Source organism: Aspergillus novofumigatus (assembly GCF_002847465.1).
Source record: "Aspergillus novofumigatus IBT 16806 chromosome Unknown P174scaffold_2, whole genome shotgun sequence".
Classification (NCBI taxonomy): Eukaryota; Fungi; Ascomycota; class Eurotiomycetes; order Eurotiales; family Aspergillaceae; genus Aspergillus; species Aspergillus novofumigatus.
The window spans coordinates 3,146,097-3,168,325 of record NW_020194275.1 but is presented as its reverse complement, the minus strand read 5'-3'; the positions used below and the strand labels follow the sequence as shown (position 1 = coordinate 3,168,325).

General features: G+C 49.0%; 10 protein-coding genes across 10 annotated transcripts; 4 read left to right on the top strand and 6 right to left on the bottom strand.

Moving 5' to 3' along the window:
- Positions 1-296: 296 nt before the first annotated feature.
- On the top strand, positions 297-654 carry P174DRAFT_418369 (GMF family protein; the record flags this gene model as incomplete). Its single annotated transcript, XM_024824684.1, has 2 exons — positions 297-410; positions 463-654. 2 exons carry the CDS (start codon positions 297-299, stop codon positions 652-654), a joined length of 306 nt encoding a protein of 101 aa, XP_024685991.1.
- Positions 655-1,762: 1,108 nt separating this feature from the next.
- P174DRAFT_109313 (uncharacterized protein) lies at positions 1,763-2,180 on the bottom strand. The gene has a single exon (XM_024821010.1). The coding sequence runs from the start codon at positions 2,010-2,012 to the stop codon at positions 1,797-1,799; it is 216 nt and encodes a 71-aa protein (XP_024685990.1). The 5' UTR covers positions 2,013-2,180; the 3' UTR covers positions 1,763-1,796.
- A 2,184-nt stretch (positions 2,181-4,364) lies between these two features.
- Positions 4,365-5,614, top strand: P174DRAFT_428842 (uncharacterized protein; the record flags this gene model as incomplete). Its single annotated transcript, XM_024825536.1, has 3 exons — positions 4,365-4,531; positions 4,669-5,478; positions 5,530-5,614. 3 exons carry the CDS (start codon positions 4,365-4,367, stop codon positions 5,612-5,614), a joined length of 1,062 nt encoding a protein of 353 aa, XP_024685989.1.
- Positions 5,615-7,997: 2,383 nt separating this feature from the next.
- On the bottom strand, positions 7,998-12,905 carry P174DRAFT_501977 (putative nucleosome remodeling complex ATPase subunit (Snf2h)). Its single transcript, XM_024831063.1, has 9 exons — positions 12,160-12,905; positions 11,577-12,107; positions 11,039-11,522; positions 10,906-10,988; positions 9,498-10,635; positions 9,228-9,339; positions 8,830-8,926; positions 8,526-8,625; positions 7,998-8,452 (listed from the first exon to the last, which is right to left on the bottom strand). The coding sequence occupies exons 1-9, from the start codon at positions 12,648-12,650 to the stop codon at positions 8,444-8,446; spliced, it is 3,045 nt and encodes a 1,014-aa protein (XP_024685988.1). The 5' UTR covers positions 12,651-12,905; the 3' UTR covers positions 7,998-8,443.
- Positions 12,906-13,290: 385 nt separating this feature from the next.
- P174DRAFT_501976 (putative oxidoreductase, 2OG-Fe(II) oxygenase family) lies at positions 13,291-14,954 on the bottom strand. The gene is made up of 2 exons (XM_024831062.1): positions 14,130-14,954; positions 13,291-14,075 (listed from the first exon to the last, which is right to left on the bottom strand). Exons 1-2 carry the CDS (start codon positions 14,493-14,495, stop codon positions 13,371-13,373), a joined length of 1,071 nt encoding a protein of 356 aa, XP_024685987.1. The 5' UTR covers positions 14,496-14,954; the 3' UTR covers positions 13,291-13,370.
- Positions 14,955-15,264: 310 nt separating this feature from the next.
- On the top strand, positions 15,265-16,045 carry P174DRAFT_458061 (RNase P/RNase MRP complex subunit; the record flags this gene model as incomplete). Its single annotated transcript, XM_024829614.1, has 2 exons — positions 15,265-15,781; positions 15,852-16,045. The coding sequence occupies 2 exons, from the start codon at positions 15,265-15,267 to the stop codon at positions 16,043-16,045; spliced, it is 711 nt and encodes a 236-aa protein (XP_024685986.1).
- Positions 16,046-16,903: 858 nt separating this feature from the next.
- P174DRAFT_458060 (tRNA splicing endonuclease subunit SEN34) lies at positions 16,904-17,836 on the bottom strand (the record flags this gene model as incomplete). The annotated part of the gene is made up of 1 exon (XM_024829613.1): positions 16,904-17,836. One exon carries the CDS (start codon positions 17,834-17,836, stop codon positions 16,904-16,906), a length of 933 nt encoding a protein of 310 aa, XP_024685985.1.
- Positions 17,837-18,467: 631 nt separating this feature from the next.
- On the bottom strand, positions 18,468-20,082 carry P174DRAFT_510420 (elongator complex protein 4). The gene is made up of 2 exons (XM_024831673.1): positions 19,575-20,082; positions 18,468-19,505 (listed from the first exon to the last, which is right to left on the bottom strand). Exons 1-2 carry the CDS (start codon positions 20,044-20,046, stop codon positions 18,796-18,798), a joined length of 1,182 nt encoding a protein of 393 aa, XP_024685984.1. The 5' UTR covers positions 20,047-20,082; the 3' UTR covers positions 18,468-18,795.
- Positions 20,083-20,343: 261 nt separating this feature from the next.
- P174DRAFT_458058 (DNA-directed RNA polymerase core subunit RPB8) lies at positions 20,344-20,873 on the top strand (the record flags this gene model as incomplete). Its single annotated transcript, XM_024829612.1, has 2 exons — positions 20,344-20,675; positions 20,768-20,873. The coding sequence occupies 2 exons, from the start codon at positions 20,344-20,346 to the stop codon at positions 20,871-20,873; spliced, it is 438 nt and encodes a 145-aa protein (XP_024685983.1).
- Positions 20,798-22,190, bottom strand: P174DRAFT_510418 (thiamine pyrophosphokinase-related protein). The gene is made up of 2 exons (XM_024831672.1): positions 22,072-22,190; positions 20,798-22,022 (listed from the first exon to the last, which is right to left on the bottom strand). Exons 1-2 carry the CDS (start codon positions 22,110-22,112, stop codon positions 21,095-21,097), a joined length of 969 nt encoding a protein of 322 aa, XP_024685982.1. The 5' UTR covers positions 22,113-22,190; the 3' UTR covers positions 20,798-21,094.
- Between the last annotated feature and the right edge of the window lie 39 nt (positions 22,191-22,229).

Sequence of the window (22,229 nt, the reverse complement as noted above, 5' to 3'; positions counted from 1 at the left end):
GTCTCTCTTAGTCTGAATCACGATTATATTCTTTCTCTCCAGAGACAAAAGAGAAACTGCGCAAGTTCCGCTTGGGAACCTCCAGAGCGAAAGATCCGCAGGCGGTCATCTGTAGGACACCCATTTCCTGACCCTAGACGACAAGCCATACGCTACTTGCTGAAGCAAGGCACACAAGACCCCTTTTTTGAGATGCGAACCTTCACAAAAGGCAAAGATTGACGATCGATCTGGCAGACATCATCGATTCCAAGACACAGGAGATCCGAGCCGAAGATGGCGAAGTCTACACGAAAATGGAGGATCTGGCCGACGAGCTGCCTGAATCTTCCCCACGCTTCATTCTTTTGAGTTATCCCTTGACCCTGGTAGGTCGCATCCATGCTGGAGGCTCCAAGGCACCCCCTCACGTTTGTTCAAGGAATGTTCATATGCTAAACTAACTTTTTCTCTTCTCACCAGGGTTCCGGTCGCCTGACGGTCCCTTACGTCCTCCTCTACTATCTTCCCGAAAATTGCAATCCATCCATGCGAATGACATATGCCGGCGCTGTGGAGTTGATGCGCAATACGGCAGAAGTCAACCGCGTGATTGAAGTTCAGGATGAGGACGATATACTTTCCATCGAATCGAAGCTTCAAGGGTCGGACTAATCGAGCTGTAGAACGGCTCGTATGGCAAGATATTATAGTCACTGTGATATTCGACTGCGTCCTGGGAAGATGGATGCGACGTAATGATCGTACCGGGACTGCTCCTTTCCCCATATGTGTTAGTATTGCATTCTAGGATGGCCGATTGAGTCGTTTTTTGCGGAGGGATTATCCCTGTTGACCAGGATCCTGCAAATCTGCGAAGCTGCAACGACGTACCGGCGATACACCATTACCCACGCAGCAGCTACATATATCCTCTGTCCAGATACCGTCGAATCTATCATCAATGACTTCCATTGTATTCCTTACAACTGCTATTGTGCAGCTCATTTAACTCATATTGCATGTGCTTCCGGTTCTCTTACGGCGACAGTGGGTAGAAGCATGTGACATGGATACTATATTGTCACAGAGCAACTCACAGAAGCCATTAGAGACGTGCCAAGAGCGCTGAAATTTGTCACCTGTTCCGTAGGATCGCAGATCGGGCCCATTAATAACAAAGCATCGGTATAGATGCTTCATCAATCGTGGTTATATTCGAAACAACCGGTAAAACCTTGATACAGATCCTGTCTTACTGTGCAATTACGGTAAATCCGCGCTGGAGAATTCTCGGCCAGATAAAAACGGAGTAAACCGACAAGACAAGATAAGGTTTATTACCGTATTATTGGGTGATTTGAATCTGCTGTGGACCTGTGGTGTTGTGCGACTGCACTCCTTTACTGCTCGCCCTGCTGGTAGTGGCAGCCACCACGGCCTTTTTGGCCTTCATTTCAATCATTTAGCTGGAATCAATTATCCCTGTCTAGCTAAGCAGAGTCAAGGGATTGTGATTGGGTCCACGTCCCCGATCCCAGAGACCCGGTTATTTGAGCAGTTATTTAGTGTTATTAGTGGTGGCTGGCGGCTTGTACTCCGTAGTGACACTGGCCTCTCCGTAGATAGTGGTTGCAGCTCTGAAGGCACCAAGTGAGTGGATCGGTGGGTTTCGGAGGCACTGACCACCGTGTCTTGCTCTGGTAACTCCAGTACTCCACCGGTTCAATTGGTGATATCGGGTGGTATATGGTACATATTATTACCGGTACGTTGGTATGGCATAAAGATTGACATTGAAGTAACTTATCTATAGATCAGGCCACAGCAATATTCAGTCCTGAGGACACATCATCATCATCATCATCATCATCACCATCATCCAGAATCATGGAAACAAGCCGAACAGAACGAGCAACGTCACACCCCGCCCTGTAGGTAGAAATCTCCCTGAGACAGTCCACCAATCTGCAGATTGATAGTCGCGCCATCCCTGCCATGAGGAGCATTAGGAGCATCCAAAACACCCCCATGTGGTCTAGGGGCCACCACCAGGATTCCTAAAGCGCGAATCTGCAGCCCGGCGCATGCTGGAAGCCGTTGGAGATTTCATGCATGTCCATTTATCATCTCGGTCATTGCGTCAAAGTGGCGGTCCATAACCAGCTGGTCGCGTTTCTGGCGCTCACTCGGACTATTGCGTCGCCAATTACAGCGGCGTGCTTTTGAGGGGTTAGTTCAGCCCATATGAGATTGCTGCAGTAGAGCGTCTAGGCAGTGCTGCTGGCATATGCGGGATGGTTCTTTGCTGTTCTTTATGAAATCAGTACCTTTGTTCATACCAGAACAATGTATGACATCAATGATATATGCAGAATTATACAAATGTTGTCATGAATCATGTAGCCAGGCGGAACACTAGCAAGGGGCTCTCGGGATCTGCAGACTGGTCAAGGTGCCATTGTTGCCATTCATGGCTATTATTAGGGGGGAACAACCGTCTTGTTCATTATTCAGGGTTGGCGCGCTTGTACTACTGGAGTTCTTCATAGATACCTACCTTACGAAGTATGTAACTTTGTATGGTTTCAATGATTTACCACCTGGGTAAATCGTCCGAGCTGAACTACTTTAGCTCATGCCAGGCTTTTCTTGTTTTATCAAAGGGGATCATAATCCGAGGTCCCCTCAATGAGTAAGGTATTAGTTAAGATTCTATTTGAAACAGTGTTGTCTTTTGATGGCTGTTTTCTGTAGACAACAGACTGCATAGCTTAGTAGAATCGCTCCAAACGCTTACAATACAGTGACGACTGCAGACGTAACTGGCCGTAGCCCGTTTACGGATACCATGTAGAGAGGTACGTAAGGTGTCCCGGGACAACGGTTCCCAGGCAGCTAAAATCCATATCTCGCCACGATGCAGAGTATATTGTACCGGAATGGACTGTTCAAGGAATCGGTGGAATGATATCCAGAACCTGTCATACCACACGGCCATTTGACGGCCACAAGAGATGGAATTTCACGCTGAATTGCACTGCAGCCGGAAACACTCCGTACGGAGTAGAATGACACCAAGACCACACTGGGCGAGACGCCTGTCGGTTCCAGCAAAGTTCCAGAGCGGGAAGAGTGCCTAACTCATCCAAGCTCCACTTCGGACGAGGCCCCAACCCGGTGCCTAATCATCATTAATTGTCGCTTATTTGGGTATGGTAAATTGCGTATTATTCAATTACTCAGGATTGTCGAGAGTGCCAACTGGCCACAGGATAAAGATAACAAATTATATTTAGCGTCTCGGCTAGACGGCAGCAAACCATGGTAACGTCCCAATATCGTTCCATGGAGTTAATGATTTGTCCTTTGGTTAGTTATTGAAATTATAAAATGTTCTGGCGAATGAGTTAAATCTGGATTTATGATTGTTTCTGATAAAATGAGTACAATGCTTGCCTACATGAATCCTCTTGCCATACAGCGCTATATGAATGAGTACTGTAGGGATGACAAGGGTACATAGATTGCATTTAGTCGTAAAAATACAGAAGAGTAAGGTATCCACCAATATCCACCCCTCTCGCTCGTTCGTTTCCCCCAGAAAGTTTGTTCCTATGCTAAGTGCCATAATGGGTAGGTGAATGATTATTAACTTCATTTTCCCATTCACTGTCAAATATTAATTTTATCTGGGCTTGATTTTTCTTTTTTGTTTTATTTTAAGACCCCATTTTCCCTACTTATTATTAGTATTGCTCTTTCCTTCCCAGTTTCCCAGTGTCGGTCGCTGTCAATGTCGCATATACAAACCACCACACCCATACTTCGCATTGTTCCTCACGACGATGAAACCAACGCAATCTGAGAACTAGACAGTTGACAGGTCATCAAGACTACCGCCTTATTCGACCCGACCGATCGTCAAACTGACTCCTATTGCAGTTGTGTCTGCGTGCACTGACCGCTACTCAGCCAATCACCCAGAATAAAGTCCGCCCAGACTTGCCTTCCCTGCCCGTCTCACGTATTATTATTACCCATTGTTCGTGCAGTCCCTGCGTTCATTTCCACCCTCACCGTCTCGTCGGGTCTCCCAGGCCTTTGGACTCGGTACAGCTCGTGAGACCTGCCATACCTGTACTTCACCACTTCTCTCGAATTCGCCCGCCCTTTCGATCTCACGCGTCCTAGTCAACCAATATTTGATCGCCACACATCGCCTTTGTTTTGCGCTTGAAATGTTATGAGAACGGAGTTCAACGGAGCAAATTGATGCTATATTTGAGGAGGCCGATCGCTAGACTTCTATCAGTCCCAACGCCACGGATCAATCAACTACGGATTCAACGTGGAGATAGATTTTATAGTAGGATACAGCGAAGATGTCCAGTCAAAACGACACTAGCCGACCTGGTGAGGATAGGCAAGAAGGTTTCAGCAAGTATTTGAAGCGCATGAAAACGATCTTGAAAAGGAGCCCAACTGCAAGGAGTTCGATATCAAGTATGCAGCAGATTAATGAACGACCAGAACCGAGCCAAGTTGCCTCGTAAGTTACTTTTTTATTTTTTTATTTTTTTTATACACATTCTTCAACATTAGCTAGATCCCTTTTTGTCACTCGCTCCGTCTTCGCAGACATCTTTGTCATGATTTCTATATCACTATATATTAATCAAGTTGCAGTCCCAGGCCTACCCCCGCCCCAGCGCAGAAGCCCGCCGCCAAACCAACTACTCAGCCGACCGTGGTAAGGCACTGGAGCGCCATCCAAGAAGAGAAGGCTCGCGCCCTTTTCGCCAAGTATGGACTGACGCTTGAGTCTGGAGAGTGGAAAACGCCGAGCGACATGACTGTCCAGCGCGTTGCCAAACCGATTCGTTTGAGAGTTCACCGCACTTGTCATCGATGCGAAACTACCTTTGGGCCCGACAAGGTGTGTGTCAATTGCCAGCATATTCGGTGCACCAAGTGTCCGCGCCACACCTCCACCAATCCCAGGGATCAGGCGCAAGATGCTCTCGAGACTATCCGCGCAGCGCAAGGACATGGGCCACCTCGACACATGAGGAAGGAATCACAAGTCACCATTCCTTCTCGCACTGGTGGCCAAGACCTCGTCCTCAAGCCAATTCGGCAGAGAGTCCGGCGCATTTGTCATCGGTGTAATACTATGTTCCCTAACAAAGACGTGACGGAATGCCCTACTTGCAGACACGTACGATGCAAGAAATGTCCTCGAGAACCGTATGCGAGACCAGTTCAACAATTTGTTCTTGACAAGCCGCTGATGAACTCTAGGCCGAAACCGCATAAATATCCGGATGGCTATCCAGGAGACGCAGAACCTCCGTCAGAACCGCCGGTACGAACCTGGAAGAAACCACGACAGAGGGTGCGCTACACTTGCCACAAATGTTCTACGCCGTATCGACCGCGGGAGACGACCTGCTCGAATTGCGGCCAGGAGAAGGGACCGGAGACTATACGAGACCCGTATGTTCATGAATGTCTGATTTCCTAAGATTGACTCTGACAATTGATCAGGCCGAAAAAGAATATACCGGAACCAGACCCGGAGATCTCAAGGCGGGTGGAGGAAAGACTAGCAAACATGAGCGCTACCAAATAACGACAATCGCTTTGCATTTTCTGATTTACCTATCAGCGACTGGCGATATGGACTTTCATGCATTTCTCTTTACCACATCACAACAGATTTCATCTGACGAATCGGGGCACTAAAGGGATATTTCCCTCATACTAGCTTCCTGTAGAATCTATCTGCAATTCTTCACTATTATCGAAGACGGAAACACGCTCCTTGCAATACCACCTTCCGACTTCAACCCTGGATATCAAAGTGTAGTGTATGGGCATAAACATGCCCACCCACCATAGAGACAATATTAACGACGATAGAACTCTAGTAATTAATGACAAGTTACTGACCAACAGACACCATACGTCATCCAGTCCTTATTGGGATGGGTTGTCGCTCAAAGGACTGATAGAGTTTCAGGGTTGCTGTCCGCTGTCATTGTCAGGGAGAGAGCCTCGGGCCAGCCCGCGTTAATGACTACGTACTCGCCAGGCTTTGAACTCAAAAATCGCCTGTCATGGACCGATCTGTGCCGACTGTGGAGATAATCGATACTATTGTTATTCCCAATAGCATAAAACAGCAAATTGAGTTATGATTCATCAAAATCGGTGGCCTAACCGCCAGTCGTAGTATGCTGGTAAGTGCTATGGACCCGACGGAACAATGGATCTTGATTCCGAATAGCCAGAAGGATTTTCAGACTTCCAGAGGCCCACTTGAGTCTGTAGCTGGCAGTGGAATAACGGTCAGAGACTGGACTCCACGGATACCTTTTAGATATTGAAAGCACGCAGTTGGCTTGACAATCCTACGGACTTGCGTATGCAGGAGGGGTAGGGCGTATTTCTGATAGTATCCTCATTTATCCCCTGAATCTCCCTCTTCGAACTAATCTATCTCGTCTGTAACCGACGCAATAACTAATATTATATTAATACATACTTGACACCCAACTTCGCGTACGAAAAGCACTCTAACAGAGTTCACACGAGTAGGTAGCGACCCACGCCAAAACCAGAAAATGCAGCACTCGGGCCATGTCATGCAATCGCTGGCCAGATCTCACCGGGGTTATTGGTTGTGGCGGAAGACGAGAATCCACTACTTTGATTTAGGCATATTCAGGCCGTGACTGCTACTCGTCCCAGTCTTCTTTTAGTTAGTTCCTCCGTTGAGGCGTCCATTGAGTTCCACGCTTTGGGTGATGGAATTACGGATTCCGGGAGTTTGTCGGGGCCGGAGAATAATGACATTGGATTTCACTTTTTCTTGGAAAACTTACAGTGCCAACCGGCACCTAGGAAATCCGTATTGATACTCCGTGTGGATGTATCACGGGAATGTCAGGAAGTCCTACTACCTTAGGGTCTAGACCGTCAAGTTCATTCCAGAATCGTATATACGTGACCAGGACTGCCCTTTTCCAACCAATTGACCTGCCATAGGGCCGACGTCTTCCTCATCAATAGCATTGTCTATCATGAAAATCCTGTTGTTATTGAGTCAATCGTTGCCATAAGAGCCGGGTCGAGTCCACAACGCTAAGGGAGTGATTTACGTGCCAAGAGACTAGTTGAATGACGGAAATGGACGGGTTTTCCGGACAGCCAGTCTGGTCCTCCATTTGGGGCATTTTAACTTTCGAGCTCTCAAATAGGGGACGTCGGAACCGAGGCTGCGACTGTAAGGTAGCACAATCGGACCCCTTTTGAATGATCTGCTGAGTATGGATTGACTGCGGTAGTTGTAGTTACACCTGTCAGATCCCTTTTGTTATCTATCACAACGCCGGCATTTGCATTTGGCCCATGTGCTTATGCGAGCTCCCCAGATCTGCTGGATCTGAGATGATAGATGAGCATGATCCTCGCGAGTTGACTATTCTGACTCGTCACGTCCTGTGTTCTGGGACAAGCTCCAAAACCGTTGGAACTAGTCCGGCTAAAGTTTAGGAGATGTGATAGTTCACATTGCACTGATTAGACCTGGATTAAAGCAAGCAAGCAACAGCGAGCCTGGCCGAGCCAGCCGTCTAATGTCCAAGCTCGGGCATCCGGCCAGACCTGATTCATTTTTATGGCCGTTGATTCTGCCCCCTGTCCCTCGACGTCAAGCGGTCAAGGTTCGCTCGGTCTCTTGATATGTTTCACAGGAGCTATAAGATTACTTCTGGTGGACTGAACTCCTAGTCGGCCCAGGGTGTGGCTTTGGCTTGCGAGTCATTGTTACTTGAGTGCCATAGAATAGTTGAACATGCTTAAGCAAATATCCATAATCCATATCCATTATGTCAGAAGCGTGCTTCAGGTTGAATAAGCTTGCATCGTATAATACAATTGGACTCGAGGCTCAGACCAGATCAGAAAACTTGTTGACTTGATGAAGCTGACTATAGCTATTTGCATCCTCTGCCATTGCCAGTAAATGAGCATGATACATGACAGGATGAACTTGCTCAAACCATGTAGTACTGAGTTGATAATTACAATTTTCTGACTTTAATTGTACCATGATGTATTTGCACTTTATCCACCCTGGCGGCTCGGTCCGCTTGCCCCGCTCAGGTGTACCAGAATTCCGCTTCTGTACGGATACCCTTACCAGAAATACAAGCCAGAGCCATATATGGTATTCTATGTATTTCATGCATTGGGCGGGCGAGGCAAGCAGTGATGATGATATAGGTCCCAGCTATTGTATTGCTCTGCACTGGAGAGGTGTATATCTGACGCATTTTTTCATTGGTATGCGTTTTCTCCTGTACACCATTGCTATTGATTGCCACTTGCCGCAGCGCAGTGGGGTACCTTGAGCCGCCGTCGCATTCTCAGGTGGCGTGCGGAGGATTTGGAGGATTCATGAGACCTTGGCATACAATCAGAGCCATTGCGTTAGGCTTAAAGGACAGAGAGACTGCCAATACTGTCGGGAGACTCACGCCTGCGGACAGTGCTTCCATCCATTCTTCCATTAGAGACTTGTACAGCGGAGAGGTGGTGTCGTACAGTCCGGGGCTGGTTTGTGTCATGAGGCCAATGCTAGTGGTCAGAACAATGAGCATAAACTAATAATTCGCTCTTTATAGGAGACCTCCAACATTGCCACGAAATATGGGCCGAATGCTCTGGATAGAGAGCGTACTGTCAGGTTATTATTCAGGCATCGGACTACTCAAACCATAACCAAGCCACATTACTGCGCATCCTTCAACTGCCATTAACAGCAGGGGGGCAACTACTTACCCCTCTCCAGCATTGTATTTGTCCTCATCCGCTATCCTTCTCTCAACTTTCCACCTGTTGCATCCCAGCACAGTGGGAACAAATAGGATCCAATCCGCTAAATGCAGTGTTCCGGTGTTCACGCACTACTGCCGGTCTAAGATACTAGTGGCCTCTGTAGCCTGGACAGCTAGTTCTGCATCAACCCATTCCTGGAAGGAAAGAAACTTCATGTGGCAAAGTACAGCATGTTGCCCAGCGTATGACCAGAAGACTCGGAGAGTTAACTCCTGGCTCGGAGAGTTGTTTGGTAGGTTGTTGCACCTTGTTCACTGCAACTATCCTGGTTGCTGGGATTACTGTTGCCACTACGGAGTACACCGTGCGAGCAGAAGGCTAATTAGTGGACATTAGCATACATTTGTTTCGAGTCGAGTAAATGTGCGAAAGTGGAGTTGGGTCTTGAGAGATCAAGACGGTAACATTGGTATCCGTACGATGACTAGCAGCAAGCAAACAGAAGCACCATTCCTTCAAGGTAAGGTAGTTTGGGTATGAACGTTATGTCCTGAACACTGCCTTCTGCTTTTCGAGGGCTAGATAATCTCGTAAACGTTTTGTATGATGTGCTAATCTTCCAACGTTTCCCCAGAAAGCAAAAGTCCCCTGCGTCAACTCTCCCCTCCTACCACCTTCCTTCGCTTTCCTGCGCAGCCTTCGGTTTCTGATGCACGCTTGCGTTTTTCGGCACACCTGCAGATAAGACAGTCGATGTAGAAGGCATTTTTGGAAAAGTACCCCAGTGCCTCATACGCGGGGTTTGCTCCGACGAAAGTGGTCGTGTCCCAGTAGAAGCATTCGTCGCAAAATGCCCTCACGCATCGTCTGCAGCAAAACAAGAGGCGTCCCGCTTCTGATGCATTCTTGTGGCATTTCCAGCAATAATGATGGGGGCAAATTGAAGTTCCCGAACTCGGATGTTCTTCGTCGATCACGCTCCCAAGGCAAGCAGGGTGAAAAGCACGAGGGCATATGTCGCAGTCCTCCGCGTTGAACTGATGACATACGAAGCACGTCTGAGATGTATTAGCATGCGATGTTCCTTGATTCGGATCGCTACTCACTATTTGATGGGTAAAGGTGTTCGTGGGTGAGGCACACTCCTTATTAGTGGACGCCGGCTCTTCGACCGAGGGACTCAGGCTGTCCTTGCTCACTGCATAGCCGTCGATCATGACCGTCCTTTCCTTACCAATGCGACGATTAGAGCGGAGCAGATTGCTGCTATCTTCTTCAGCATATACTGTAAGGTGGCGTCCGCTTGTATCAATCGTCATCCCATTGAACAGGTTTGTCCTGACTCTGTCGGCCTTCTCAAGCCAGAGTTGTTCCTGTTCAACGGTGAGACATCCGGAGAGCCCTCCGTCTTTTTGGGTACTTGAACACTTGTTCAGAATAGTGCTCATGTCCCACTGGACCATTTCGTCTGTATCAATTTGTTTCTGAGACAAGAAAGTCTGATCCACGAAGACGGGCGAAGGCAAGCCAAATGTATCCGTCGAGTTCTGAGGCATGCCCACCTGTTCAGTCTTGAGCATATCGAGGTAATCATTTCCGGGGCAATGAGTGTGTATGTTGTCGGTCACTCTGTCTGCGATGTAGGCTTTTTTGACGAGCCGTCGGCTCATCTGCTCTTCAACTGTGCCTGTGGAACGGAGCTTATAAATCACGACCGGCCGGGTTTGTCCAATTCGATGCACTCGTGCTTCGGCCTGTCGCATCACTTGAGGGTTCCAATCCTCATCCAAGAACACAACCACAGAGGAGCTGGTCAGATTTAGCCCTTCCCCGCCCGCTCTAATCGAAACCAGGAAAACCTTGTATCTCGGATCGTTCTGAAAAAGGTGCACCATGACCTTGCGCCATGGCCCTGTGGTTCTCCCGTCGAGCCGTGCGTATTCGAAGGCTCGGTTGCTGCCTTGGAGCATCATGACTAGGTCCTCGCATAGGTTGATAGCCTGGTCAAAGTTTGAGAAAACAATGACTTTTGTCTCGGTCGCCATGTAATGTTGAAGGAGCTTCTTCAGCACCAGAAACTTGCCTGATTGATCGATGAGGTGTTCGCCTAGTTCATAGGGATTGGGAATCGCGTCTGCAAAAAGATAAGGATGAATGGAGCACTGCTCAATGTCAGTCATGCACAAAATGGGAAGGGAACTCGCGGACTGACCTTTCTCAGTTCCATGAGAATATTTCCCGTGATACGGTACTTTCCAGGCCCAGGCGTCTTTGCAGAGCCCTCGGACACTGAATTGACTGTCTTAGAACATGTTTTTTCGACTGCTAGTTGTTCAGACAAGGGGCCATCTAGTTGAATGTGCAAGGTATCAGAGGCATTCAAGGGCAACTTCCAGGTTTCTGCACCTGTAAGAATCCTCATATACAACGAACGCTGTGCAGGCGATAAAGGCACCGAAAGGACAGTTTCTTTTTTTGGAGGAATATCCAATCCAACTCCGGGCGTATCCTTGGTTCTTCGGATCATGATCACCCTCAGGAAATCTTTGACGCATTCGAGAAATGCAGGGTCAAATTTTCCATCGCTCAAGGAGAAGGCTTCCTGGAAAAGCTTCTCCGTGGCTGGCACAAAGATCTCTGGGTAAAGCCAATGGAAAATCGACCATAGCTCACTCAAGTCATTCTGTATCGGGGTACTGTGAACGCGGCAAATTAGCAACATTCGGTTCATAGAAAGGGCTGCAACTTACCCGGAGAGCACGAGCTTCATTTCTGCTTTGATGCGATTAAGGACCAACGATCTCTTCGAACGACTGTTTTTAATCCGGTGGCCCTCGTCAAGGACGACACCTCGCCAAAGGAAGACCCTTGAGAACCAGTTGATCTCCGAGATCAAAGTCTCGTATGTCGTGATCACAATATCCACAATGTCTGTCGGACTCTTGAAAATACTGGGCTTTTTCTGTGCAGATACCATCTTCTTCACCATGTCCCGTTGCTCGAAGCCGCCATGGTATTTCAATGCTCGAAGGTCGGGTGTCCACTTTTCGATTTCTGTTAACCATGTTTCCAGGATACTTAGCGGACACACGACGAGAAAGGGCACATTGCTGTTTGGATGTCCACCATCTCGTTCTTTCAAATATTGGAAGAGGCTCAAGGTCTGGAGCGTTTTGCCTAAACCCATCTCGTCGGCGAGAAAACCACCGGCGCCGTTGCGGCACAGGTACACCAAGAAAGACAGACCCTCAAGCTGGTACGGCTTTAACTCTGCTCTGAGGCTGTCCGAAAGTTAGCCCAAAACGAAGACGGGAGCTGCTATAGTCAACATACCCTCTGGGCTGCGCACTAAGGCTTTCATATTCTAGTATTTTAGCAGGTGCGGAAATGTTTCTGTTGGCCAGCTTTTCAAAAGACTTTGCGCGGCCAAGGAGAGGGAGTATGATGTCCATGTGCGAAAGCAGAAATGTGCTCCGCCTCGTTCGGATGTCCTGAAGAATGTCCTGTTTTCTACTGGATGCGGATATGTTAAGCTGCGGTTCTGCTGACCAGGGTATTCCGAAGACTCGCGAACGGCCCTGTCGCTCTGTCATTTCGAGACTCTTTCGGTCTAGCGAAGCATGAATCGCAGTGTCAGCGGTACATCGACCCTCACCGGCGTCGTTTTCACCAATGCTTTCCGACCCTTCGGAATAGTTGGGAGATGTCGGCGGCGAGATACTCCATGATCGAGGTGTGCTCAATGCCGAAGACAAAGTCTCCGACTCTGAGCTCTGACTGGTATATGGCGCTCGAGAGATGTTATTGCCCATGTTGAAATGCATCTTCGTATGTTAGGAGGGAGATCAAGTGTAGATGAGGCGGCTTCATATGTGAGTGAGTTGAAGAACTGAGGATAGCCATGCGGGAGAAGAACCGGCGAGCAGCTTCTAAAAGGTAAGGAGTATAGAAAAAACTATGCTTCACCGTTCGAGATCTTCTGAAACGAATGTGAGCATGATCATACTTAGTGTTACTCTCTAGAAGTAAAAGGAACTACAGCTCTTAGGGCATGCCTCACTTGTAACTTTAATTTTGGCAGATAGTGAATCAAGAGTATGAGAATCTGGGGTAGTGTTCTGTGGGGAAGTGACCTGAAACAGATGCATGCAGTACTCAGTGAATATGCAAGATGTGTAGCCATCAAGGTGTGTGAGGACTTTCAGGCTGTCTTCAATGTGTTGATTGAATGAAGCCTGGACCACGTGCGTTTTATTTAAGACTGAGATTCCTACACGCTTTAATGCCACTACATGCTATTCAGTTATGTTGCTTTATAGTTCATGAGTCAGGGCTAGCTTTGTGTGCGCAGGGATTATGTATACTTCGCATGGGATGATGGGAATGATCCTAGGACTATGCTTGTCAGTACCCTTATAGATAGTCATCCACATATCTTCCTTAGTAGTGTAAGAAGGATAGAGTGCACTGAACACATTTTTATGTCCCCTTACTATCACTACATACCCTGCGCATTCAATCAAAAATCCACAGAAAGAACACCATTACACCTTTATCCTCCGACTCAACTGCTCCGTCCCTGCCGACTTCTCAAAGTCAACCTCCCCCAAATCGACCCTCTTCCCCAACGCGCGACGGATGATCCAATCCTTGCTATTGACTTCTTCCTCGACATCACCTTCTCTCAGCTCCGGAATCCGATCCGACCCTTCCAACCGCTTGAGGACGACATCATCCTCCGGCCGGGAGAAGTAGACAAGGCTATACCGAGTCCAATCAGCCTGCTGGCCAGGCGGCGCCGCCACGCGGTGGATGTTCGAGCGGAACAGTCCATTCGTAAACTTGACCATTGCGTCTCCGAGGTTGACGATCGCGTGGCCCGGGAGTGGCCGGACGTAGACCCATTGCGCGTCTGCGCCGGGCGGGAGAACCTGCAGCCCGCCGAGACGGTTGAAAAGGATCGTGATGCTGCCGAAGTCGGTGTGTTCGCCTAGTGCGGTGCGTCTGTCGTCCGCGGGCTGGGGTGGCGCTTTGATGAAGCGGACTTGGTCGCCGCTGAGGGCGTTGAGACGGTGGAGGTTTGGTAGAGTTGAGGGTGGGAGGCCTAGGCTGTCGTTTAGGAGGGTGAGGATCAGCGTGACGATTGAGTGGGAGGTGCGGATGAATGATTCGAGAGTTAGACGAGCTTGACGGAGGATTGCTGGGGCTGGCAGTGGTGGTTTGATGCCTAGGATATCGTTCTTCGAGACCTGGTCGACTTGTTAGCTTCGACGGGGAAGGACGTCCATGTGCATTGGACAGACATTGTAAAACTCATTCCGGTCAAGATTCCCTTGACGATCGACGACCGCTGCACCCTGTGCTTTATAGCCGTGGTAGGAGTTCTGGTTGCTAAAGTCGTATTGTAGTTTCTCCTCCAGACTGAGATTCAAGAGGTTCTCGCCTGTTTGGAACAGCTTGTCCGCATCATTGAGGATGTCACGGCCCTCTTCGGAGCCTCGGAGGTTGAGGTAGAAAAACCCTAGATCTTCACATGCTTGCATCAGCTTCTTGACCTCGTTCGCGTCACGCGCAAGCAGCTTCTGGAGAGATAGACGCAGTAGGGGAGCGGTTGGTATGTCACTCGGGAAAGGTGGCAGCCCGGGGAAATCGTTCGTATCGACAACCATGTTGAACTTGTATAAAACAAGGATAGTCACTGGTGCTTGCTATAAGCTCTTGAGAGCGAATTTCAATGAAGAACGACCTCCCGTTCATTCGTTATATCAGCACTCGAGTCAGAGGGCCCTGTGGCCCCATGCGGGGAAGAGAGTTGCAACCGAGGGCCAAAAGAGTGCGGAGGTCACAACCTCGACAGACAGTTGGCATTGTGATTGTGATTGAGCTTGAGATTTGGACTTTTCAGAAGCTGAATGGTCAGTGTGACCGTCTTCTCCGAAATTAATATAGAATTCCGCCTCTGAGTTGCGCAGTCTATCGCCGGCTGAAGCATCCCATGCACTTGGCATCGAAGATGCGGGAGCAAAAGTCCTCCAGTTATGAGGATTGAACTTCAATGCAAGTTCATAGAGCCGAGAAACGTTTCCTTGAGCTTTTCGGAATCTGGAGAGCCCACTCGAAGATGAGTGTAGTCGAGCAATATGGGAATAGTCATCTATGCCGCCATTAGGCAAATATCCATACATGCCACATTTATGTGCTCTCATTGAAAAAGACCTGACGAGTCTAATATTGACTGACCAACTCAACAAGATGTTGTTGTAAGGTCTACAGAGTTGAAGAAGAAGCGCTATCTACAATGCATATAAGATCACGTGATAGCCAGGTCTTCCAGATGGCAAGTTGAAATACTTCTCCATCGTCCTCACCACATCCCATATTCCTCATTCACTCTTCTGAGCTCAGGTCCGGTCATCGGAACGAGCTATATCCTGCACAATGACCACACCGAAGCCTCACATAGCTCGCGAGCTTCTTGCGCGCGCCCACTCACCAGACACAGCAGAACAGCTCTTCACAGAGCGCGTCAAACAAAAACCCCTCTACCTCAGACCGACCTCCCCCACACCCGCGGACAACCGAGAGAGACGTCGCCTGCACCGTATCCGCAAAAAGGAATACTTCTTGCGCAAGCAGAAACCAAAGCCACTCTCCGCGCGCGAAAAGCGCATCTCGGGCCTTTACGATCTTCCCAAGGAGGAATGCAAATATTCCATCTTCAAGGAGCTTCACAAATTATGGGTTGGCTATATGCAAGAGATCCTGGACCTACGAGTTCGAAAGGTTCCTATCACGCCACAGTCGCATGGGAGCAAGCTGGTTACTGCGGATTTTCATGGTGCTGAAATTGAGGTTGTTCGGAGTCGGTGCGCGGGCCGGGTGGGTGTGAAGGGAATCGTGGCGAGGGACACGAAATTCACCTTTATGGTTGTCACGGAGAAGGATGAGGTGAAAAGTGAGTTCGCTTTTGCAAATCCCATTACGCGGCTGGAGAAGTAAACCTTGGGCTAATTTGCGCCGTGAAGCTATTCCGAAAGAACATACCATCTTCCGCTTCTCTGTCCCTTTACCGTCGGCAGATGACGAAGACACCGCTATGTCGGATGGTGATAAGGCCAAGAAGGCACTTACATTTGAGCTTCACGGCAGCCAGTTTGAGAATCGCCCAGTCGATCGGGCCAACAAGAAATTCAAATGGCGAAACGTGGAATACATCTAGTAGCATCGGGTCCCGACAGCACACTGTCAAATTTGACGATGTAGGCTTTTACTAGCCATGACCCGGTCGCATGACTTTCAGGCGAAAGGGGCCGCCGAACACGCTACTAAGCAGTCGTCTGCTGGTAAAACCACCATCTAGGGAAAAGGAGCATCTGATCACCGACTTCTGCTGCGAAAGATGGCCAGGGCGGGATCAGGGCTTGAGAGCTCATGTCCCGGAGAATACCGCACATAGTATGTTCTGAGAATTCGGAACTGCAGGTCTCTGTCTTTCCTCTTCGACTATCAATGGAGTACATATACACTGTTGCGGCGCGAACCCGGGGCAACAATTCCCTTTCCTCGAAAGCTATGCAATCCCCGAAGAATCGTGCGTCCACTGCGATGTTCGCAGGGCCCATCTGAATAGCATTGCATCTCAATTCATAACACTCGCATGATTTGTCAAATCCCCTCGTCGACCGACCATATCTTTGAGATCTGATTGTTCTTCATCCTATCTTGTCTTTTTGACTCAGTAGACGACAGGGATGTGCGCAAGGCGCATACTTGGTGTCAGCACCGTCTGCCATGTTCTGGGTTCACATCCATGCTACCGATTAGTGATTCCAACCCAGTTATGGCCTGCTGGCCCTGATAATGCAGATTTCCATTTCATCGAGCAGCACAGCAGGCTGATCTGTCTCTTTCGAAGTGACAGGATCCGGGTCAGTTCGCACCCAGAACTGAAGCCCTAGCGCGGAGTGGACACCTGACGAGGGTAGCACGAGCGTGCCGCTGGGACCGCAATATGTATGGCCTGCTCGCCAGTGTGAGTTAAAACGTGGGGTGCAGTAAAAGCACCAACAATCCAGCTTCACATTCCCGCCCATTCAATGCTGAAAGTCCTCACATTACTGCCTGATTCATTGATCGAGTCTTCATCCTTTTCCTCAGCTCCTCCTAACAGGAAGCCCTTCTTGACACCGGTCCCTAGTCGCCCGCCGACGATGATATCCATCAAATCAATCTCCTCATCCCATTCAGCGGACACGACCAGAAAGTGAGAATGGAATCGCAGAGGGTCGCCAGGATAAGCGAGGTACTGGCAGCCGAATCGGAGACCCGGTGATAGATAATAGCCCTCCGAGTGTAGGTGGGCAAACAAGGGGTACGATGATGGCACTTCCGGAAGTGGCAGTAGCTGCTTAGCAGGCAGATCAGAAGGCAGAATATCATCGGATGTAGCGGGAGTGATTCCCATGGCGGTCTGTGGTTGGATTGCAATTGAGGTTCGTCGTGATATCTGGGTGGAATCCGTTTGTTTATTGTCACCCGGAAAAAACTCAGAGCCCGGCATGTCTTGCACGCCGTCTTCGGAGACCTGTTTTGAAGCAGCTCTCTTTTCCTTGGCTGCCTTCTTCTCATCTAAATTCTTTAACACTGCGTCCCTTCTCTGCTCCTTTCGGCTAGTCTGAAGGCGCATTGCTTGGAGACCCTGGTTTTCTATATCTTGCAAGTACCTCTGCCGGTCTGCCTCCATGATAGATTTCATTCCATCCTTCTGGAATTTTACCTCGTCTACAATGCAAGCTACACCTTTCTCCACCAGAAGCCTGGCCTCTTCCGGCATCAGCTCCAGCGGCAAGCCCAGGAAGACATTTTGTTGCGGGATTTGTGGCAGGGTACCGATCAAGACACCACAGATGTGATGTTCGCGTCTCAAATACGTGACAGCATCAATTGAGAATAGATAGTAACTACCCGAGATATACGAGATCGGAATAGGGAGGGAAGGTTGAGTATCCATTCTTGACGATAACAATAGCACAATTGCTTAAATCAATCACTGTTGCGACGGTGTCGACGTTAGCCTCCAGCTCCAGGAGAGATAAGCAGAATATAGAGCGTTCAAGGGTAGACAAATCATTCTCGATACGTTTCTCAATCACGTGTGCTCGAATTTTTTTTGAGATAAATAAATGAGCTTCAGGGGATTGACAGATTATAGTAGTTGTATAATCATGTGAGGATACGTGAAAAACCAGGAAATAATGACATTTCACTTACCATCAGAAGAATTTCGGTAGTAGAAGAGTGACCTGCTCTGGATATCGAGCTGCGAGAGCCAGAGCTACAGATGTCACCCAAAGCTGCAGATTGCGAGTGAGAAAAAAGAAGAGAGCAAAGTAGTGGGTGGAGGTGCTGAAGAAGAAAAATGTACCCTACGAGAAACGAAGCTAATCCTATTTGGGTATACTGTTTCGGCAGCGCAAACGGACCGGAGACATCGAGACTAGCTTAGACTTCAGATCTACTTTGCATCTGGTTGATCTCAATATACACGGCCAAAAACTATATTTCTTTGGTGACTACCAGTGGAAGGATTTTTTATTGGTATTCGACGGTCTAGTAGGCACTGCCACGATGAACTTCTTAATGCTGCTCTTCTTGGTCTTCTTCGCGCCCTTCTTCCTATTTCTAGGTAGGCACTGCTTTTGCAGTTGTTGCTTATCACCCCAGCGCTGACTATATAAGGGTGGCTGGGTATCTCAGCGATTCGCCGGAGTCGCCTTGGCTCCTATTTTCCAGGAGTCTCCGTAAGGCCTGGACTCGATGCCTATGGCAGGCATTATCTTCGAACTATGGTCAACACTGGCTCCTCTATGTCCGAACAAATTGAGTTGGACAACATGTTGGTGCCGTCAGACCATGAAGAGTAGTGAACAAGATCTGCTAGTGTAATCTTCCAGCTCTGTGGACATGCAATCAGAACTCAAGGTCCGCTTTTTTCGGCATCCCGCCGGGTCCCGCAGCATCTTGTGCCTCTTTGTCTCCTTCAGCAGGTGGTAGGCTGAAGGGCTTGATTTCAAATCTTCGTCTGCTCAGGGTGAAGGCCCAGTCTTGTCCTACGTTCTGATCACTTCCGCCACCACGCTCGTGAAGCACTGGCAACTTATGGGTCTTGAGCATGCCTTGTGGTGGCTCCTCCTGTGATGTCGCAGCCCCAGATGTTGCGAGGGCATCGGCCGAATGGGGGAAAGGACAAAGTTCAATGACTCCGTCGCTGATTATCTCCATCCATCGCACCAGTCCTGACGAGCGCGGGAAGAGAGACAAAGAAACTGTGACCATTGCCGTGATGCGGTGACCCTGGGTACTCATCAATGCCCTCAATGCATGGAGAAAGGGCAGAACATGGTCTGGCTGGCTTACTTCGGATGGATATATCGTAGGGTTGAGTAAGGATGGAATGACGATACGATGTACTGTGTTTGGGTGACTCGAAGCAATTGCTGTCTGAAGACGTTTGTAAATCGAGATGAACAAGGGTTCATTCGACGGCGTGAGGGGTATATATGTCAAGTTCGATATGGAAGGGTGGGTGAGACGCTTTGTGAGATCAAAGGCGTGACAGAACGCCTCTTGCTTGTTCATATCAGCAACTGTTGGACTCTGTTCTCCTGAAACAGTAGGAGCTACTTCTGTCAGCACAATTTCATCATGTAAGATTTGGATGCTGAGGCGCATTCGTTGACGATGCATACCTCGGGACCCCGCGACTCCAGCACCGAATTCTCCCAAACGCTCATACCGCCAAGCAATCTTCATGCGCTCGCTCTTTTTCTTATCGGATTTCTCATCCAGCATGTCTGCGGGACCTATTAAGCCTGGGAGACTTCTACCCCATTGTTCCGGCATCCCAATGACGTGAACCTTTTGGTCTTGCACCACACCTTCAGCGGCATAATATCGTAGCAGTGCACCCGCAAAATCTGTAGTCCCATTCTCTTCAATTAAGAGTATTTTCCCAATAGGAAGTCCTCCGTGCCCCGCCAGAAGGTTGTCGAGCGATCGTGTGCCTGTCGAAGTAGTTGGTCGCCCATCGTCGGGGGAGGGACGGATACCGGGATGCGAATCTGTAGTAGTGGTGGCTTGCGGCGCCTGCGCAGAAGTATTGGCGATAGACGTGCGATCGACGGCTCCGGACAAGCCTATATTGCGCTTGCGAAAGGACATTTTCTGCAATGGTTGTTGTGGGTTTTTGGGAGCTCGAAGCTCTCTTGAGAATTTGTTGCGGGGCAGCTCTCGGAAGGAAACTAAAGCGGCGGTACGCTAAAAGTTGAGCAAAAAAAGCTGCCGTTCAATTCTCCGATCTCAAGACCGCTTGGCCAGTACGTTGACAATCGACATCCACACGATCCTGTGGCCTCTCTTTATCCGTCAATACCAGAGCTGCGTCGATATATTCGCTCTTTACACACGCCTTTCTAACAGTTTCTCGTCGAGTCTCGTTCAGATCGCTCGGTCGCAATCATGTCGGATCCGCTCCTTTTCGAAGATACCTTCACGATCACTGCGATCAATTCGCAGAAATATGATCGCGTTTCTCGTCTGACCTGCACCTCTTCCGATTCCATGACCACATTTACTCTCGATATCAACAGTGAGCTGTACCCCTGCGCGGTTGGCGAGTCGGTTTCTATGGCACTTGCTTCGACACTTTCCCTGGACGGCAAGGAGGCTACAGGGGCGAAGGCCAGCTGGAGAGAAGTAGGAGCCGGTGAGCAGACTTTGGCGAATGACTATGACTATGTCTGCCACGGCAAGGTCTATCGGTTCGAGGAGGCAGCGACACAGGGTAACATGTAAGACTCGATTTCCGGCCCCATGCCCTGTATTTCGACCGGGGGATCGACCTTTAATGCACCGCGCATTTACTGACGATTTGCGCATACAGGGCTGTTTTTGTCTCCTTTGGCGGACTGTTGCTTTACCTCGAAGGGCCCTACAAGAAGCTGGCTCCTCTCCGCATTGATTACGTGTATCTGCTCCTCAAGAAATAAACGAAAGAACCCTCTCCGTCAACTTGTGTCTCCAAAACCTTGCGAGCAATTTCGCTTTTAAGCTTGGCAGAAAAGTTGTATTTGCATTCTTCATTTTGGGTTGCAGCGTCGGCGTTTGATTGGATGATTGGGTATATCAAATGAAACAGAAGAACTTAACATGACACAAACATCTCTACCTGTTCGTCTCTAGCTCGTGCAACTTCCGGCAGCATTATAGCCTACCTCGCGGCGTGCGATACTGTTGGGTACTCAAGGCGGCGGTGAATCCTTGCGACAATCTCCAGGTAATCGGGCTCGTTTTCGGGTGTCAGGATCCCATGTCTGATGAAGAAATCGATCAATACAACGGCGCAATTGGGCTTGAATTCACCATTTGCCAGTGCCTTCTTGGTCTCCTCGATAGTGTATAGGTTGAACTCCTCGACCTCTGAATCGCAGGGCTTCGGAGTAACGTCAGCGCTCAGCTTGATATCGTAGACGTATTCAACCTCAGGCTGCAGCAGGTCGGTTTCGCCTCCAGCCCGCGCTCCACGAACATAGACATACGTGACACATCCAACGGAGCGGGCGTTTTGCCTGACCACAACCTCGGGAAGAGACGCCTCTTCCATCGCCTCGCGGACCAAACACTCAAAGGGCTTCTCTTTGGTGCTCATTCCGCCCGCCACGGAGTTGTCCAGCATTCCAGGGTATGTTTGCTTCGTCCGTGATCGTCTCGGGACCCAGATGCGTAGTCCGTTTTCGTCTTCAACGTAGCAAGTGCAGTGAATACCATATGAGACGATGCCGAAGAGCGGACTCGCGCTCCGTTCCATTTCCAACAGGAACTCCCCGCCTGGACCGTAGACAGGGTAGAGCTCATTGCGCCATCCTTTCAATATGTCAAAGGTGCCCCTCTTGACTACTTCACGGAGAGTCTTTGCGACCAATTGGCTTCGCTGGTCGGCTGTCGCATTTGGAGGGGTAACGAGGGTGACTGTTCGACTTGTAGAGTCGACCGACCAGCAATCCCCCGGCCAGTAGAACTTTTCCACCACCGAATTGAGGATATACCCGAGCACAGCATCACACCCGCTTACTTTGAAAGCGTGGAAATTCTTCAAGTGGGCTGCATAGAAGGTTGGATTATCCTCGTAGTATGGGAATCTGTCAAGAATTAGAACAATTGAAGAGGGGCTGAGCAAAGGTGTAATACTTGTCGCATTCGTTCACCAATTCGAGATATGACCTTCCCATTGTGCTTGTATATAATGATGAAATAAAAGCAGACAACTATATACACTCTTTGCCAATAACGAAAATATCCAGTGTTATATACAATCTTGCCGAAGTTAGGCTGAGCGCATCTAATCT

Coding starts and splice junctions, on each gene's coding strand:
- P174DRAFT_109313 (XM_024821010.1), bottom strand. CDS start 2,012: ATGGGGGTGTTTTGGATGCTCCTAATGCTCCTCATGGCAGGGATGGCG.
- P174DRAFT_501977 (XM_024831063.1), bottom strand. CDS start 12,650: ATGCATTTCAACATGGGCAATAACATCTCTCGAGCGCCATATACCAGT. Junction 12,108..12,159: donor CTTAGTGCGCAGCCCAGAGG/GTATGTTGACTA, acceptor ACTTTCGGACAG/CCTCAGAGCAGAGTTAAAGC. Junction 8,626..8,829: donor AAATACAATGCTGGAGAGGG/GTAAGTAGTTGC, acceptor TCTGACCACTAG/CATTGGCCTCATGACACAAA.
- P174DRAFT_501976 (XM_024831062.1), bottom strand. CDS start 14,495: ATGGTTGTCGATACGAACGATTTCCCCGGGCTGCCACCTTTCCCGAGT. Junction 14,076..14,129: donor ACCGGAATGAGTTTTACAAT/GTCTGTCCAATG, acceptor CAAGTCGACCAG/GTCTCGAAGAACGATATCCT.
- P174DRAFT_510420 (XM_024831673.1), bottom strand. CDS start 20,046: ATGTCCTTTCGCAAGCGCAATATAGGCTTGTCCGGAGCCGTCGATCGC. Junction 19,506..19,574: donor TGGAGTCGCGGGGTCCCGAG/GTATGCATCGTC, acceptor TGACAGAAGTAG/CTCCTACTGTTTCAGGAGAA.
- P174DRAFT_510418 (XM_024831672.1), bottom strand. CDS start 22,112: ATGGGAAGGTCATATCTCGAATTGGTGAACGAATGCGACAA. Junction 22,023..22,071: donor TTGGTGAACGAATGCGACAA/GTATTACACCTT, acceptor AATTCTTGACAG/ATTCCCATACTACGAGGATA.